This window comes from Macaca fascicularis, chromosome 2 (genome assembly GCF_037993035.2).
Source record: "Macaca fascicularis isolate 582-1 chromosome 2, T2T-MFA8v1.1".
NCBI classification, from domain to species: Eukaryota; Metazoa; Chordata; class Mammalia; order Primates; family Cercopithecidae; genus Macaca; species Macaca fascicularis.
Window position 1 is genome coordinate 159,570,540 of NC_088376.1, and position 16,989 is coordinate 159,587,528.

General features: G+C 47.4%; 1 protein-coding gene across 10 annotated transcripts in view; it reads left to right on the forward strand.

Annotated features, from left to right (window-relative positions):
- The window catches only part of MYLK (myosin light chain kinase), a 274,054-nt gene that overhangs the window by 208,652 nt on the left and 48,413 nt on the right, over positions 1–16,989 (forward strand). For all 10 annotated transcript variants that reach the window (XM_015446344.3, XM_074033282.1, XM_065539127.1 and 7 more), the window contains 3 exons: positions 11,747–11,797; positions 12,585–12,712; positions 14,680–14,833. In XM_015446344.3, coding sequence (XP_015301830.2) covers positions 11,747–11,797; positions 12,585–12,712; positions 14,680–14,833 — 333 coding nt within the window. The remainder of the gene's footprint in view (positions 1–11,746; positions 11,798–12,584; positions 12,713–14,679; positions 14,834–16,989) is intronic.

The following is a 16,989-nucleotide window of genomic DNA, read 5'->3' on the forward strand; positions in this document are numbered from 1 at the left end:
CTGATTCCATGAGCGATCTGGCTGTGTGTGTGTGTGTTCATCTGTGTCAAGGGCTGAGAAGTACCTAGTCTAAGAGGGAAATCCATCTTTCCTGAGGTGAGGCTGAGTGATTTTCTCATCAAACAGATGGTGACCAGGTCCCTCTTCTGCACACCTCCCTCCCTGCTGAGCACTGAGGAGCATGAGGGAAAAGCCAAGGGCATCCACCCCAACCCAAGCAAGGACAGGGTGAGAGAAAGCGGACAGAAGTACAAGTTAACCTGCCAGACACCGACTCACAAGTGCAGGGGGGAGGTGGGAGCAGCTTGGGAGGATTTTGGGATGAGGAAAACAGGGTCAGGTTATGAAGGAGAGGAATGCGGTTTATGTGGTTTGACTGGAGAGAAAATGGTAACATCAGATGGGGAGGAGGCAGACAGGGAGGAGCCACCCAGATGCTGGAGTGAAGATTGTGAGGGCACCTGTCTCAGGACAGCTGCAGGCTGAATAAAATCAGAGTCTACCGAGTGCCTGTGCACTGGGATCATCTCAGGAGCTCGATCTGTGTCACTTCAGCCAAGTCTCACTCAACTGCGCTATAAATAGCTGTTCCCATTTTAGGGATGAGCTAAACAGAGCCTCAGAGAACTAAACTGCCCTGTCCAGGGTCTCACAGCTAGTAAGGTGTGGAACTGTAGTGCCAACCCTGACCTACGTTCTGGCCACTACACCCGGGCCTGGCTGCAGTCTCAGGACATACTCTGTGCTGTCCACATGTGGCTTGGCTGTATGTCCCCTGGCTCATTGCAGGTGGCAGGAGGACTGGCTGATAGGACTGGCTTTAGGCTGCCACTAAAGCTGGGGGAAGGAGAGCTGCAGCCAGCTTGCCTCCCTGGACCTTGAGACCTCTCAGTGTTTGCTGTGTGCCTCTTGATGGGAATTTTTTATACCTATTTTGATATAATTTCAAATTTACAGAAACATTGCAACAATAGTACAAGGAACTCTTGTATGCTCTTTATTTAGAGTCACCAGTTGTTTACATTTTGTTTCACTGTTTTGTCATTCTCTCTATATATATATTCATTTATTTATTCATTTAGATAGAGATAGGTACCTACCATTTTAGGCCAAATTGGAGACATCATGCCCTTGACTTCTAATTATTCTGTTGTCCTAAGAACATAACTAAAATGCAACTATTGAAATCAAAATCAAAGAGTAAATTTGTCATTGAACCAATACTGTTGTCTAATTGATTCACAGTCTACATTTATTGTCAGTTGTTCCAATAATGTTCTTTATGGCTATCTTTTTCTCCTGTTGAATATTTAATAATAACACTCCTAAAACACTTCGTGTACTTCTCCAGCCCAGAGTGGGTCCTCTCCTCCCTTTGGAGATGGAACAGGAAAGAAGTTCACAGGCCCAGGGAAGAAACACCCCACAGTCTTCCGTCTAAGCTTGAGCAGGGCATGGGGAGACAGAGATACTCCTGTCAGACTCCGGGTGTCAACTTACTATGCTCAGTTCTGGGGCAACACTCAGGCACAAGACACAGCAAGAAAGCCAATGAGGTAGAAAGCAGGAGACGAAGGTCTTGGTTCTCCCAGTAATTAAATATGTGGCCTTGGTCAAAGCCCTTCATTCCTCTGGACCTGGGCTTCCTTGCCAGTTAAATGGGGAGTTTCTCCAGCTGACTCCAGGCCTTTCCCGACTCTGACATCAGCATCAGCCCATTGGATGGAAAGCTTTTGAGTGACACAGTTCACTTAAGATTAAAAACTCTCCATCATATCATCTGAAGTGTGAAGGAGTCCAAAGCTACAGCAAGCATAGTTTAGGTCACACAGCAGCAAAGGTGTCCTGAGGGAAAGAGGTCTTAAGCATACAGGTTTAGGGGAGTCCCAGCTGGAGGGGGCCCAAATGGCCAGGGGAGTTCTTGGGAATTTTGTGTGAGGGGAGACAAGCATGCTGGCTGTGTGAAGGAGGCATTGATGGGGCTTAAGAAGTGGCCTTAGGAAATGCACATGAGGTGATGCCAGTTTGATACTAGACTCTAGGAATTCCTCCTAGCAGTCTGCATAAATTGATGGTCTTTCAGAAGAGACATAAATGGGCATCCATGTGGGGCTTTTACAACTTGAAGACATTAACCGGGTCCTGTTCATCTCCAAAACTTTAGTAGCTGGTCCCTCAGTAGGTTTATAATAAATATTTGATTTTTCAAACCAGTTCATAAGTTCCCATGCTCCAAGGGTCCCTGCCTCCACTGTGGTTCTGTCACTGGGGATGATGCCGATGGAACATCCCTTTGTAGTCCATGCCTGGCCTTGGTCTGAGCTTCATCTCTGACATCAGTCACTTTGGAACATCCCAGATTATGAGACTCTCAGATATCTTTGCCTAGACCTCCCATATGTGTCTGCCTCTAAAATGGAAAGTTGTGTCAATTTGAAAGCATCTCTGGATATTAAAAACTGTATCCAGTTTCCATGCAAGATTTCCCCAGGATCAAATCTTTTTTTTAAACATTCCGCTGCAGGTCATGGGGAATGTTCAATCCTGATGGGATTCAAAAGGTGGAAGAGAGGTTGGGATTTGGCATCAAGACTTGCCTGACAGTGAAAGATGTGGGGCCCTGGGGGAGAGACTGGGCTATTTCCATGAATGTTTCTGAAAGCTGGCACCAACTCCCAGTTACTCCCAACCAAAGTGTGGGTCTGGGAGGAGGAATAGTGCCTACCTAGCACACTCCCACCCACAGGTATGTGACTCTATGACTTCCACCCACTACTCCTCCCAACTCCTTCCCCAACTCTCCCAGTGTCTCCCATAAGCCAGTGAAATGGCCAGAGTGGGGACCTGGAGGGTACCCAGCGAGCAATGCTGGCACCCCTGGCCCAGCACACCTCTTTCATAACCGTCCTGATGCTCTGCGTCCTGGGGGTTTGGGAATGGATGTTTGCAGTAATCAGAGGAGCGCTGTTTCTTTGGAATCTTCTTGTGTGACAGTCCTTGCTTTGAGGAAGGTGAGCAAGAAATTTGCCCAGAGATGTTAATTCTGGGAAAATGACCAATATTCCTCCACATATCTGTAAGGATGTACTGGATGGGGCCAGTGTGTACAGTGGGGGAGTGGGTCAGGTCACCCAGGGCCAGTGTGGTAGGACTCAGCCTTCCGTCCTCAGGTGCCCCCACCTCCTCCCTGCTCCCATACAGCCTTATGGGGTGGGTGCTCGCTCCACGCTCAACCCAGCCCGAGTCCTTTTCAGGAGCCTTTGGCAGAAAGTTCATGCTGATTTTGGGAATTGTGAAGGATTTGATGTCTATTTTTAACTACCTACCTAAAAAGGGAAATGTCCCCAGAGAGGCAGACATCCAGGGACCTCCCTATACCCAAGGCTGGTAGGGCTAGTTCCCTAATTCTCCTTTGCTTTCCATAATCTCAGACCTTTTGACTCTGTGAGACCCACCTTCAGGCTCTGCACCTATCTTGCGAACGTTCGCTCTGGTCTCTCTGCCCTGCTGATTTTCCATGTTTGAGAGTGAGGCATTCAGGTGCTTTCAGACTGAGCATCTGGAAACTTCCGTGGGTTACTGACCTCCTTTTCCCCCCCTCCCGCCCAGGACGGTTAGGGCTTGGGTCGGCTGGAACAGATTAACTGGACAATTAGGAGGCTGGCCTCCCCACCCCTGCTCCAGGTTTCCCAGGAGCCTTCCAGATCCAATATTTTGACTCATGTTTTTATTGGGCTATTTCACTTCCTCTAATATCAATCTTCTATCTAGAGTGGAAGGCTCAGCACCTGGCAGTTTTGATCCAAGATGCGACAGCAGAAACTGATCCTTTTAATAGAAAGTTATGTAAAAATTCAAGCCCCAGGGCTGTATTTCTCAGCATCAGTGCCCAGGGCTGGGGAAGAATGTTCCTTGGGAATTCCCAGGTTAACAGAAATCCTTAAGGGTTTCACTCATTCCTTTATGGCCATTTATCAGGCATGTGCCAGGTACTATGCTAGGGCACTGCAGATACAGAAGGTAGATCCTATCCCTGTCCCCAGAAGCTTGCCATAGTGTGTATGTTGGGGACAGGTTTCTGAAATAGCAGTGCCTGATGAATGCTGTGACGGAGCTACCTCAGAGGGCCATGAACCCAGCGGGGCATTAGTGGTACTTGAGCTGGGACCTGCCCAAAGAATGTGCAAGAACCATCCAAGAGAAGAGGGCCCAGCATGTGCAAAGGAGCGAAGGCAAGAGCCTGGTGTTGCAGAAACTGAAAGACATTCCATGTAGATTACAGAGCAGTACTTCCCAAAGGAAGGTGCAGGGACCAGCAGCAGTAGCAGCACCAGCACCTGGAAGCCAAGAATGTGTGTTTTTATTAAGTTTTCCAGGCAATCATAATGTAGGCTAAATTTTGAGAACCACTAATATTGAGTGTCGAGGGTGTGATGAAAGTTGTCCCCTCTTGGGAAAGCCAGCAAGAAAGTTGGGGATGAAAGCCAGGGACAGAGCTCAAAGACCTCATAAGACGAGTTGAATTTGATCCTGAGTGGCAGTGGGCAGCCACTGAACAGATTCGGGCAGTGAAGTGACATCATATTTGCATTTGAGAAAGATCACTTTGGCCACAGTGTGACAGATGTGATGGGGGACAGGGGACCAGAAGCCTAGGAGGTGATGCAGTTGGGACCACAGTGCTGATGGTGGGAAGGTAGAAATTGGCAGACTGAGGAGGTGCTCAGTTGGTGTAGTCAACAGGCATTAGTCAGGGGATATGGGCAGGGAGGGGGCCTTGGGAGAAATGGGGACAAGGAGCAGGTGTGAGGAAAAGGTCTTGGATTTGGCTTTGCACATGGTGGGCTGGCAGTACGTGTTTGGCATCTCCCTGGGAGATGATGGTCAGGTAGTTGGATGTATTGGTACGGGCTCAGGAGAGAGGTGTGGCTTCAGGGGAAATGGAGGCAAGAGAATAGGGGATGGAAAGAGGAGCTCAAAGGGCAGCGGGGAGCACAGTACCCCGGGGCAGTGCTCTCCCAGGAAGGTGTTGCCTGAGCTGACTGCCTAAAGGAGATGGCTGAGCCCCTCCTCAGAGGGGCAGCCTGAGTAGGGCATGCTCTGCCCTCCCTGCCTGTCCCGTGGCCAGCAGCCACTATGGAGTTTGCAGAGGTGCTTGGGTTTTATTTTCCTTCTAGGATGTTCCTCTCTGACTGGCTAGTACGTAAAGTTTATGGTGTCAGAGAAGGGGATGAGAGACAAAGGGCTGACAGGAATAATAAGATAATAAGAGTGACTCCAGAGGAGAGGAAACTAGTTCGTGAGCCAAGGAGTACTGTGAGTTTGGGCATCTGGACAAGCAGAATGTCCCCTCTTCTGAGGACCTGGACTGGGGAGAAGAAGCACAGGTGCTACATGAGAGCTCTCAGGTTAGTGTAAGGCTGAACTGGCCAACAGGGTGGTGTACCACATAGCTGAAGGGGCCAAACTTGCCCCAAAGGACAGAGAAGTCCTCTGGGGATCTGTTTGTTTCAGAGAGGGGGATGGTGGGGGGAGGGGCTGATGTTAGAGCATGCACTTAGGCTGAGCATGGTGGCTCACTCACCATCACGCCTGTAATCCCAGCACTTTGGAAGGCCGAGGTGGGAGCTCACTTGAGCTCAGGAGTTTGAGACCAGCCTGGGCAACATAGTGACTCTCTACAAAAAATTAGCTGGGTGAGTGCTGAGATGGGAGGATCACTTTAGCCCAGCAGGTTGAGGCTACAGTGAGCTGTGATCATGCCACTGCACTCATCCTGGGCGACACAGCAAGACCTTGTGTCAAAAAAAAAAAAAAAGAAAGAAAGAGAAAGAAAAAAAAAACATGCACTGTATGCTATACTTTCTTTATAATGTAGCTTAATTCCACAACAAATTTTATTTATTCCATATCCTGGCTGGCAGGAGGCTTGGGTCCCATTTCCAGCTCCAGAACATCTGGTTTTATGAACCCAGCAAGTCACCAGACTTTTATGAGATGCCATCTCCTTTTTCATAAAATGGAGACATTATGATGCTCCCTGCTGTATTTGATTGGGATAAGAACCAAGTGAAACGCTCCCTCTGAGAAACCGGGTTTTACAATCAGGTGTTTTCTGCCTATAAGCCTAGTACACAATTAGTGGATTTCAGCAGATGGTCGTATAAAATATGTACAGAATAAGATATAAAACATTGTTAACACTTAAAATTGTTTTTACTGATAGGAACCAAGCCAGCTTCAAATGCTAACCAATTCAAATAATGGTAGCTCCAAATTTACAGAACAAACATAAAAATTTGGCCTTCAATCCTATTTAACTATGACACTGAAAGATTAGTTAGGGCTTCACTTCCAGTCAAATGGGTTTACCCAGAGCCACCAAGTATGGGGCAGGACTTTGGAGTCCCCTGATTTCATGTTGCGCTCCTAGCTCTTCACCCCAGGGACTATCAACCTCCTTCCCACACCCTCTGGTGCCCACCCACTGGTGATGCCCATCCACAGCTATATTAGTCTTCCAGGGCTGACTTAAAGCATGGCAGACTGGGTGGCTTAACCACAGAAATTGATTCTCACAGCTCTAGGCTAGAAGTCCAAGATCGAGGTTTCTGCTTGAAAATGGCAATCTTTCCCCTGTGTCCTCACATGGTCTTTTCTCTGTGTGTGCGTTTGTCTGGTCTCTCTCGCTCTCCTCTCTCCTTCTCCCTTCCTCCATCTTTCTCTCTCGCTCCTTTCTCTCTCTCTCTTCTTCCTAATCTCTTCTTATAAGGACACCAGTCAAATTGGACTATGGCCCACCCTAATGGACTCATTTTAATTTAATTACCTCTTTTAAGGCCCTATTTCTAAATACGGTCACATTCTGAGGTACCAAGGGTTAGGGCTTCAACATGTGAATTTGAGGAGACACAATGCAGCCCATGACAACAGCCCTCCACGTAGCTCCTCTGAGCAGATGGCCTCCTCTCTCCAGAGATCAGATCTGGGCTCCAGTAGAAGCCCTCTCTTCTTCCCTGGAGGGCCTCTCTCTTCCCAACAGTCCTGGACGAAGAGGGGCAGGGCCTTTGTGGCTCAGCCAGTCACAGGCATCCCATATCGCATCTGGTCTCCCCCACCAAAGGATTTGGCTCCCCATGCTCTTCCCTCTAGCATCTTTGGGCTCTCCCTCTCCACTGTGCCCCAGCCATTACTTTCCACCTTGTCATCTTCTCTCTTTTCTCACCTCAGAAGAAACCTGAGCTTCATATTCCCTCTTGTTTCCTTGTTTCTCTTTGTCCTTTCACCTCCAGCATCGTTGACTATTTCATTCCCCACTGTTTACTCAAGAATCTCCTCTGGGGTGACTTTGGACCATGCTGTCCCATGGAACCTGGCCTCTCCAGCATCACCATCTCTCACTCCATGCTGGGCACACCTGGCACTCTTCCCAGCATCTGTCCTCCTCTACCCTTGCTTGTTGCAACACTCCTGCTCTCAGGGTCCTTCCACAGCCCTCTCCCATGTCTCAGCTTCTTTACTGTGGACACACCTGGGATCGAACCCTGGCCTCCACTCATCTTTCATTGCACTCTCTTTCCCCAAGGAAATGGCCCATCTTCATGGTTTCCATTCTAATGGCTTCTTTAATTCTGGAATCTTTCACTTCCAGTCTCCACCAGCCTCCCTCTGGAATTCTGATCCTGGGCTTCTAACCTACAAACAGATTCAAACAGATTAGTCTGGTACTCCTAATTCTATATTCCTTCAGTATGACTTTCCACGTGTATCTATGCAAGAAATCTCAAAGTAATCTGTGTACCTCCCTCTTGTTTAGCCCCTTAAATTCTTTTAACTTTCCTCTGCCTCTCATTTGCATCTTCTTTTCTGCATGGATCTTGATCAGTGACTTCCAAGGTATGGCAATAGCCTCCTAATTGGATCTGTCCCCCAAGAGCTGGAAAGGCCTATCAGGGACCTCTAGCCCAGCCCGACTGCTGTTTGAGTGAGGACTCGCTGTTCACTCAGGACAAAGCCTCAGCTCAACTCTCTGTGATGAAAGAAATGTCCCACATCAACACAATGTGATAGCTACTAACCACATATGGTTATTGAGAACTTGAAATGTGACTAGTGCAACCAAGGAACCAAATTTTTAATTTTCTTTCTTTTTTTCTGAGATAAGGTCTCGCTTTTCACCCAGGCTGGATTGCAGTGGCAAAATCATAGCTACTGTAACCTCGAACTCTTGGGCTCAAGCAATCCCTCCCAACTAACTGAGACTACAGGCATGCACCACCATACCTGGCTGTTTTTATTGTTTTTTATAGAGACAGGGTCTTGCCGTGTTGCCCAGGTTAGTCTCGAACTCCTGGCCTCAAGTGATCTTGCCACCTCGGCCTCCCAAAGCGCTGGGCTTACAGGCTGAACCACTATGCCTCACCTTAATTTTGTTTAATTTAGAGTGTCCACTATCCTCATACCCCTGCTGTCCAATATCAGCCCTGTGCTCTGCCAGCCTCCTGCAAACATCACCCTGATTCTCACCTCTGAGCTACTGTCTGTTCCTGACCTGTGGGTTCTCCCCTTTCTCCAGTTCAGACCTTCCCTAGCCTTCAGGTCCATCTTACATCCTATCTTTTAGCCTTCTAACTAACCATCTCCTCCACCAACAGTGTTCTTTTTCCATTCAAACAGCCACATCATGTTGACTGAATAACACATCTTTTTTATAACTTTCTATGTAATTTATCTTGAAATAATTTGAGACTCACAGAAAACATTGTAAAAATAGCATGAAAAATTATTGTATATACCCTTCATCTAGATTCCTCAAAGGTTAACATTTTACTATGTTTGCTTTTTATTTTTTTGAGATGGAGTCTCGCTCTGTCACCCAGGCTGGAGTGCGGTAGCATGATCTCAGCTCATTGCAGCCTCTGCCTCCCGAGTTCAAGCAATTCTCCTGCCTCAGCCTCCTGAGTGGCTGGGATTACAGGCATATGCCACCACACCTGGCTAATTTTTGTATTTTTAGTAGAGATGGGGTTTTGTCATGTTGGTCAGGCTGGTCTCAAACTTCTGACTTCAGGTGATCCACCCACCTCAGCCTCCCAAAGTGCTGAGATTACAGGTGTGAGCCAACACACCTGGCCTTGTTTTTTCATGTATTCTTTCTCTCCCTCTCTTTTTCCATTTCTCTCTTCCTTCTACTTCTCCACACATATATACAAGTATATATACACACATATATATACATATATACACATATATATACGTATATACTATGAACAGTTTGAAAGTAATTTGCACATAGAATACCCTCTGCACCTAAATACTTAAGTGTGTATTTCCTAAAAACAAGAACAATCTCTTATAAAGCCACAGTTTGATGATCAAAACATTAAATTAACACTAATCCAATACTATCATCTAATTTATTGACCTTATTCAGATGTTGCCAGTTATCCTATAAATGTCCTTTATGGCAAAAGAAAAAGAAAAAAAAGCCTTTCCTCTTTCCTGTGGACCACATACCTTGACATTTAAGACCCTGAGGCCTGATTTCTTATATTGTTTGGTTTCCTCCTCAGTACCCAGGTTAGTTGTGTATCCTGATTGGCATTTGCCTGGCACACAGTAGGCCCTGAGTAACTTTTTGGAGATGGACGGATGGATCAATATGACAACGAGCCAGAGTGAACTTGGTGGAAGCTCTCACCCTGGGCTTAACCACACAGCCGGCAGCCATCCGCTCCATGATCTCAGTGTGCTCCTGTCAGGGACTGCTGCCTCACGCAGTCCTCCTGGGGCATTCAGTGGGCAGGAGCACCCGTCCCCTTGTGGAAATGCATAACAAGTTCCACCAGTTACCAACTTGTCTGTGGTCACAGGACAACCCATATCCAAGCCAATGACACCACTTCCCCTTCATCTGCAGAGGTGAAGCTATCTGGATGAATAGTTGTTAATATTAGCCCACTCATTCATTCAACAAATCATTACTGAGTGCCTACTGCGTGCCAGGCACATTGGTACACAGCAGTGAACCAAAAAACTCCCTGCCCTCAGAAAGCTCACAGTTTAGGGGGAGGAGAAGGGCAGACAGTAAATAAATAAGTGAAGATATAGTTTTTCACATGGTGATAAGTGCCGTGGGGTGGGGGGTGGGGGACCTAAAGCAAGATGAGAAGGATGAGGGCTCCTGGGGGCAGGCCTGCCGTTTGTAGGGGGTGGTTAGGGAAGATCTCACTGGTGGCTTTTCCTCATTTTTTATGTTAAGGTATAATTTCCCTGCAGTGAACTTCACCCTCTTTAGTGCACAGTTCCGTGAGTCTTGATAAATTAATATAATCATGTGACTCTCAGCATGGTCAAGATCTGGTTCTGTCACCACAAAACATTTCCCTGTGCCCCTTTGCAGCCCACCCCTCCCCCACCCCACCTCTGGCAACCATTCATTAATCTGTTCTCCATTCCTCTAATTCTGCCTTTTCTAGAATGTCATATAAATGGAATCATACAGTATGTGACCTTTTGAATTTGGCTTCTCTGAGCAGAAGAAAAAGATAAATCATTGAGATTCGTCCATGTTCTGTGTATCAGTAGTTTGTTCCTTTTCATTGGTGGCACCAATGTACCACAGTTCATCCATTTGGATACCTTCTAGTTTTTGGCAATTATGAATAAGGCCCCTGCAAATATTCGCGTCCAGGTATTTGTGTGCCTGTAGGTTTTCATTTCATTTGGATAGATAGGTTAGATGGCTTTTGAGCAAAGACATGGAAGAAATATGAAACAAGCCGTGACGACAGCTCAAGATGTTCTTGCACATGCGCTATACTGTGATTTAGCCAAGTGAATAGGTTTGTGCTGCATAACTTTTCTGTTTGAGTCATTTTTCTCATTTGAGTTATTTGGAGGAAGTAGGAGTAAGAAGGGAGGAGACCATTTATTCATTCATCCATTCATCCATCCAACAAACATTTTAAAAAATGAAAGCCACCAGTCCACAGTCTGTGACCCAAAGGAAGCTTGAGACCCTTGGATCCACACCAAAGGCTAATTTTAGTTGGTTTATCTGACATGACATAATTTCCTTTCTGAGTTTCCTGAAAGTTAGGGTGAGAGAGTGGTTAATGAGTGTGGCATTATCATCTTCGAAAAGGGCTCTGGGAGCATAAGCATTTTGGGGAGTTTTTAAACCTCATTGGAGGCTTCAGGGACCCTTTCATAGGTCCCTGAGAACTGATACTCTTTTTTGTCCGTGAGGTTGGCTGTATGAAAGAGCAAGGTGATCTCTCAAAAGACATATTCATTTACTTTATTTATTTATTTATTTATTTATTTATTTATTTATTTATTTTGAGACAGAGTCTCACTCTGTCACCCAGGCCAGAGTGCAGTGGTGCAATCTCTGCTCAGAAGAGCCTCTGCCTCCCAGGTTCAAGTGATTCTCCTGCCTCAGCTTCCTGGGTAGCTGAGATTACAGGTGCACACAACCACGCCCAGCTAATTTTTTTGTATTTTTAGTAGAGATGGGGTTTCACCACACTGGCCAGGCTGGTCTCAAACTCCTGACCTCAAGTGATCTACCCGCCTCGACCTTCCAAAGTGCTGAGCCACTGTGCTCAGCCTGAAAAGACATGTTCAAATAAGAGTCCTCCCTGGATGAGGGGTCAGTGTACAAGACTGCATCTTCCTAGGATCAGGAGCTTTGTGAAGAAACAGAACTACAGGAAATAACTTATGGACTTCTTTGTTCCAGGTGATGCAACTGTGAAAAAGAAACCTGCCCCCAAGACACCTCCGAAGGCAGGTAATTGGTCACGGCACTATCTGGGGGCAAAGAAGTCATCTGCCATGGGGGTTTTGCCTTTACCTTGCTAGACTGACACCTGGGTATGTGATCCCAGGAGATACCCCACTGCAACCCCACCCCCACCCTCAGTTCCACCTGTGCATTTTTCAGGCTGTTTGCTCGTGGAGAGCCTCTGCACAGCCTGGCTCCTGGTCCCATTCCACAGCTTTGTCTTTCCTTCTGCTTCCCATGTTGAAGGCATCACACAGGACTAGCAACTCTGCTGCCTGCTCCTTCTTTGAATTCTGCCCTGCCATCCATCCCCTGCTCTTCCCTTGTGCACATGACCCCTTCGGGGCTATTTTGTGCCTGGCTCTGTGTGTCCTTGTTCTATGGAGCCCTTGTCTGTTTTCCACTGGATGACACTTGAGGACTTGAATCAAGCCTGCCAGCCAGGGTGACCTGGAGGTTAGAAGGCAAGGTGCTGCTTAATTCATAGGTGAGTTAGGACCTCAATTCAAAAAATTAGGGTAAGACACAAATTCCAGTACAACCAATAAATGGAGAATCATACCATGTAAGTCGTGTGGGTCACTTCTGAGGGAATCAGAATGAAGAGGGGAGCAAACCTAGCAGGTCCATGAACTTGGATGTCCTGCAGCAGGATCACTGCCCCTCAGTCTTACCTTGAAGGTTCTGGAAGCCAAGAGAGAAGCCAACAGACCACTGTGGACAATGGCATCAAATGTGATCAGAATGCCTGAGACCCTTCCGCCTCACTTACTTTCTCCCTGTCCTCCCTCAGCAATGCCCCCTCAGATCATCCAGTTCCCTGAGGACCAGAAGGTACGCGCCGGAGAGTCAGTGGAGCTGTTTGGTAAAGTGACAGGCACCCAGCCCATCACCTGTACCTGGATGAAGTTCCGAAAGCAGGTCAGTGACGGGATGGGGTGGACATTGGGGGTGCTGGGAACAACCCGCACAGCCTTTGGACCGAAAGGGATGAGAAATGCCATGCTGGAAATGGCCTTACTCTTCATAGCTTTAGAAATAGGAGAGGCCGCTCCCCTACCATCGCTCACCTGCCAAACCTGAGTTCTTGCTAACCTTTGCTTCTGAATCTACCAATAATTCCTGCCTTTGTAGGCAATTTGTGTAATAGAGAAAAGTGTGAGGGGAAAAGTAGAAACCATCCATGGCCCTCATCTGATTTGATAGCACAGTCTAGAATCCTATTCAGAGTCAGGAGAGTCGAGCCAGTGACCCAAGATGACCCTTAGACTCCATGAGCTTGCTGTGATTCTGTGTCAGCCCGCTGATTCCTGTCTGTCATAACTGCTTAAACTTGTCACATGCTGAAGGGATAAAAGCAAATGTGAGTATTTGGATAGAAGAATTGTATGATAAATGGAATCGTGTCTGACTGACCCGGAAATCTAGCTACAATTTATCATAATGGTTCCTATGGAAAAACGTTTGAATTTCTGGACAACCAGCTTTGAAAGGACTTGGGGAGCCCAGCAGCTCCACCAATCCTACGGTGGTAGTGCGTGTCTGTACGCATGATCAGCAGAGACCCTGGAATGGTGGGTTGGCACAGGAGCGGGAAGTTGTGAAGACTTATTCTGAGCCCTCTGTTGCTCTGTTTTAAAACCACTCAAATTCTCCTAGGCCCAGAGATGAACACTTAGTACTAACAGGGAGGAAAGTAAGGCTGGTCTCAAAAGATGGAAATAAGAAGCTCGCCTTTGCAGAGCATGAATCCCAGAGTATGTTTGCCCTGAGCGACATCTGGACTACTGTTGTCTGAAATAAGATGGAATCTCATCACTTTTCAGAGACGGTTAGCCAAGTCCCAGCTCTGTCCCTCAGAACTTTCTGCCATGAAGAAAGTATTATCTCTGTGCTATCCAATATGGCAGCCACCAGCCATATATATGTGGCTCTTGAGCACTTGAAATGTGGCCAGGGCAACTGAGGAACTGAATATTTAATTTTAATTAGTTAACAATTGTTATAGCAGCTTTGTTAAGATATAATTCATATACCATAAAATTCACCCTTTTAAAGTGTACAATTCAGTGGTTTTCAGTAGATTCACAAGGTCGTGCAAGCATCGCCATTATCTAATTCTAGAATACTTTCATCATCCCAGTAAGAAACCCCAGACCCATTAGCAGACATTCCTCCCCTTTCCCCAGGCCCTGACAGCCACTAATCTACTCTCAGTATTTAAGAATTTGCATACTCTGGACGTTTCATATCAATGGAATCATATAGTATGTCATCCTCTCATGTAGCTTTCTCTTTTTTTTTTTTTTTACTTAACATACTCTTTTCAGGGCTCATTCATGTTGTAGCATGAATCAGTACTTCATTCCTTTCAATGAATTAATAATAAATATTCCATTGTCAGGACAGACCATATTTTATTTGTTCATTAGTTGATGGACATCTGGGTTGTTTCCACTTAACTAGTTAAAATTTAAATAGCCACATGTGACTAGTGGCTACAGCATTGGACAGCACAGAAGAGGTTAGAACCCGCTGGAGTGGACCTTGTGAATGACTGCTGAGATGAGTTCTCCTATCATCCCATTCCAGAGAGGTAGAGGGAGACCAGGATACTTCTGGGAGCAGTGAGTGCTCAGCTCGTTCATCCATCCTGCCCCTGCTCCACACCCTCTTTGCCCACCACAGACCTGGCACCCTCAGGGAAGCTGGGCTCTGGATGCAGGAGAGAAGGGGCCTCAGGGGGAAGCGCAGAGTCCAGACTAGACCGAGCCCCCCACAGCTTGTCCAACTGCATCCTTCAGGAAGTAGGGAATGGGGAAGAGCCCCCTTCCTTTCCTAGCCCAAGGGCCCAAGGCTCGAGCACCTGCTCCATCCTCCACCCTTAGATCCAGGAGAGCGAGCACATGAAGGTGGAGAACAGCGAGAATGGCAGCAAGCTCACCATCCTGGCCGCGCGCCAGGAGCACTGTGGCTGCTACACACTGCTGGTGGAGAACAAGCTGGGCAGCAGGCAGGCCCAGGTCAACCTCACTGTCGTGGGTGAGTCTGGTGGCTGGGTGGCATGGAGCTTGGGGCAAGGGGAAGGCAGGGAGCCCCCAGGCAAGATACGTGGGCCTCAGGACTTTGTCACCTGTTCTCTCTCACCACTCCTGTGCCTGATTTATGAGGCACCACAGAAAGAAGATCATGGCAACCTACAGACTCCCTCCTAGAGCCTGCTGACCTCCAGGCTCAGCAGAGAGGCCAAGGCTAGGCAGAAATCCTTTTCCCTGTCTCTATTAACACCTCTCTGTGATAGCTGTTCCTGGAGTTCCCCGCCCTCAGACCTTGACATCTAGCTTCTTTGAGAAATGCGAGACATGAGGCATAAACTTGATCACCTTCTTGGCCCCCACACCACAGGTGTCTCTATCTGTCCCCATCCTGACTCCACCCTCTAGGCTCTGGGGATGGCCCACCTTGGGCCCACCGAAGGCTGCTCCCTTCTCCTGTGCTCTAGACCCCAGGCCCTTGGGGACTCCACCATCCCTACTTCTCTCTTCAACCTCTTCCTCTTTCCTGGCTCCTCCCAGCAGCCCGTAAATCTCGCCATCTTAGCCAGATGCACAGGCACGAATATCTCCTGTAATGTTCTCTCTCACTCTCGCCACCCTACGTTCTCTCTCTGACAAGGGTGAGTCTCTACTGCATTTCTGCTTCTTCACCTCCCAGCACCCTCCAGCTTCCTGTGGTCTCACCCCCACACCCCATTAGTCTGCAGGGACTGTTCTGAGGTCACCATGACCCCCCAACCCTGACTCCACTTGCTTTTCCTTATCACCTCCTTCATCCCACAATTGAGTGGGGTCTATCTCCAGACTGATTCTCAAGTTCACTTTTCCTCTCCTTCTTTACCACTGTCTTCGTACCCTGGTCAGCTTTGTCCTGGAGCATCAAGAGAGTTTTCTACCCAGTCTCCCACAGTTGTCATGTTCTGCTACAGTTGTTCCCCCTGTGGCAGGTGCTTGGGACGGCGGAATAATGAGCAGGCAGAGGAGCAGACAGATAGAGAGTAGACTTTATGCCTCATGCATTGTGGGCCTTCATATATTGTGCGTGTGAAAGCCTTTGACCTGGTATTTATTGATATATGCACGAGACCCGAGCGGGTTTTCCATTTGTCCTTGGCTTTCAACCTTACAGGGTATATTTGTGAAAATTAGAAAAAGGGGTCTTGCTGGGCAGAGTGAAAAGGGTACAACACCCCCAGCCTCACCCCAGAGCTCATGACCTGGCCTTGGGGAGGACAGGTTGGCCCAGATGCCCCCACTAGGTCCCTTTTATGCAGTGTGCAAAACTCTCAGCTGTGTGTGCTGATCCCAACCTTAACTTCCTGCAAACTAGCCTTTCCTGTGTGTTCCTGGTGCACACACACGTGGGCACACAGAACAAAAGGATCTGTTGGTAACGGGGCTTGTGTGGCTACGGTGGTTAGAAGTCTTCCCCTGGAATCTCTCTTATGGAGGTATCTAGACATGAAGTTAGAAATTGGAGACGTTGACTCTTCAGGTCTCTTATAGCTCTGACATTCTATGATTTCCCAATTCTGTTCTCTGACATTCTGATTCCTCGACTCTGTTCTCTGACATTCTATGGTTCCTCACCTCTGTTCTCTGGTGGCGTGTGATTCCTTGGCTTTGTTCTCTGACATTCTGTGATTCCCTGACTTAGTTCTCAAGCAGTTTTTCTCCCCATCTTCATTTCGTACCCTCACCTTAGGACTAGGATGGACAGGGCTGATGTTTCCCAGCCTTACGCAGGAGAAACTGAGGACTAATCTGAACAAAGTAACATAGTGCGTCAGGGGTTAAGTGGGAACTAGCTCTAAACTTTCAAACACTTGTCCTCCAGTGCCACTCATGGGAGTGTGAAGTAGGTACAGAATGTCCCAAAAGGGAAAGGAACACTCTGGCTATAAAATTCATCTTGAGAGGGACATGCAAGCCTTTTGGGAAGCTGTCCACATGCCATGGAGTTGTTGATGTCTGTACCTCCGTTTTTCTCATGCTGAGCCTTAGGAAGCCCTGCAGCACTTTCCTCCAGCCCCTAAGAAGTTGGGGAAGAAGAAGTCCTGTCCAACCAGGTGAATAAGGAAGATATAAGGATAAAGGTCAAAGTAATACAGAGCTGGGAAGACAAATGAGGTGGCCAGTGAG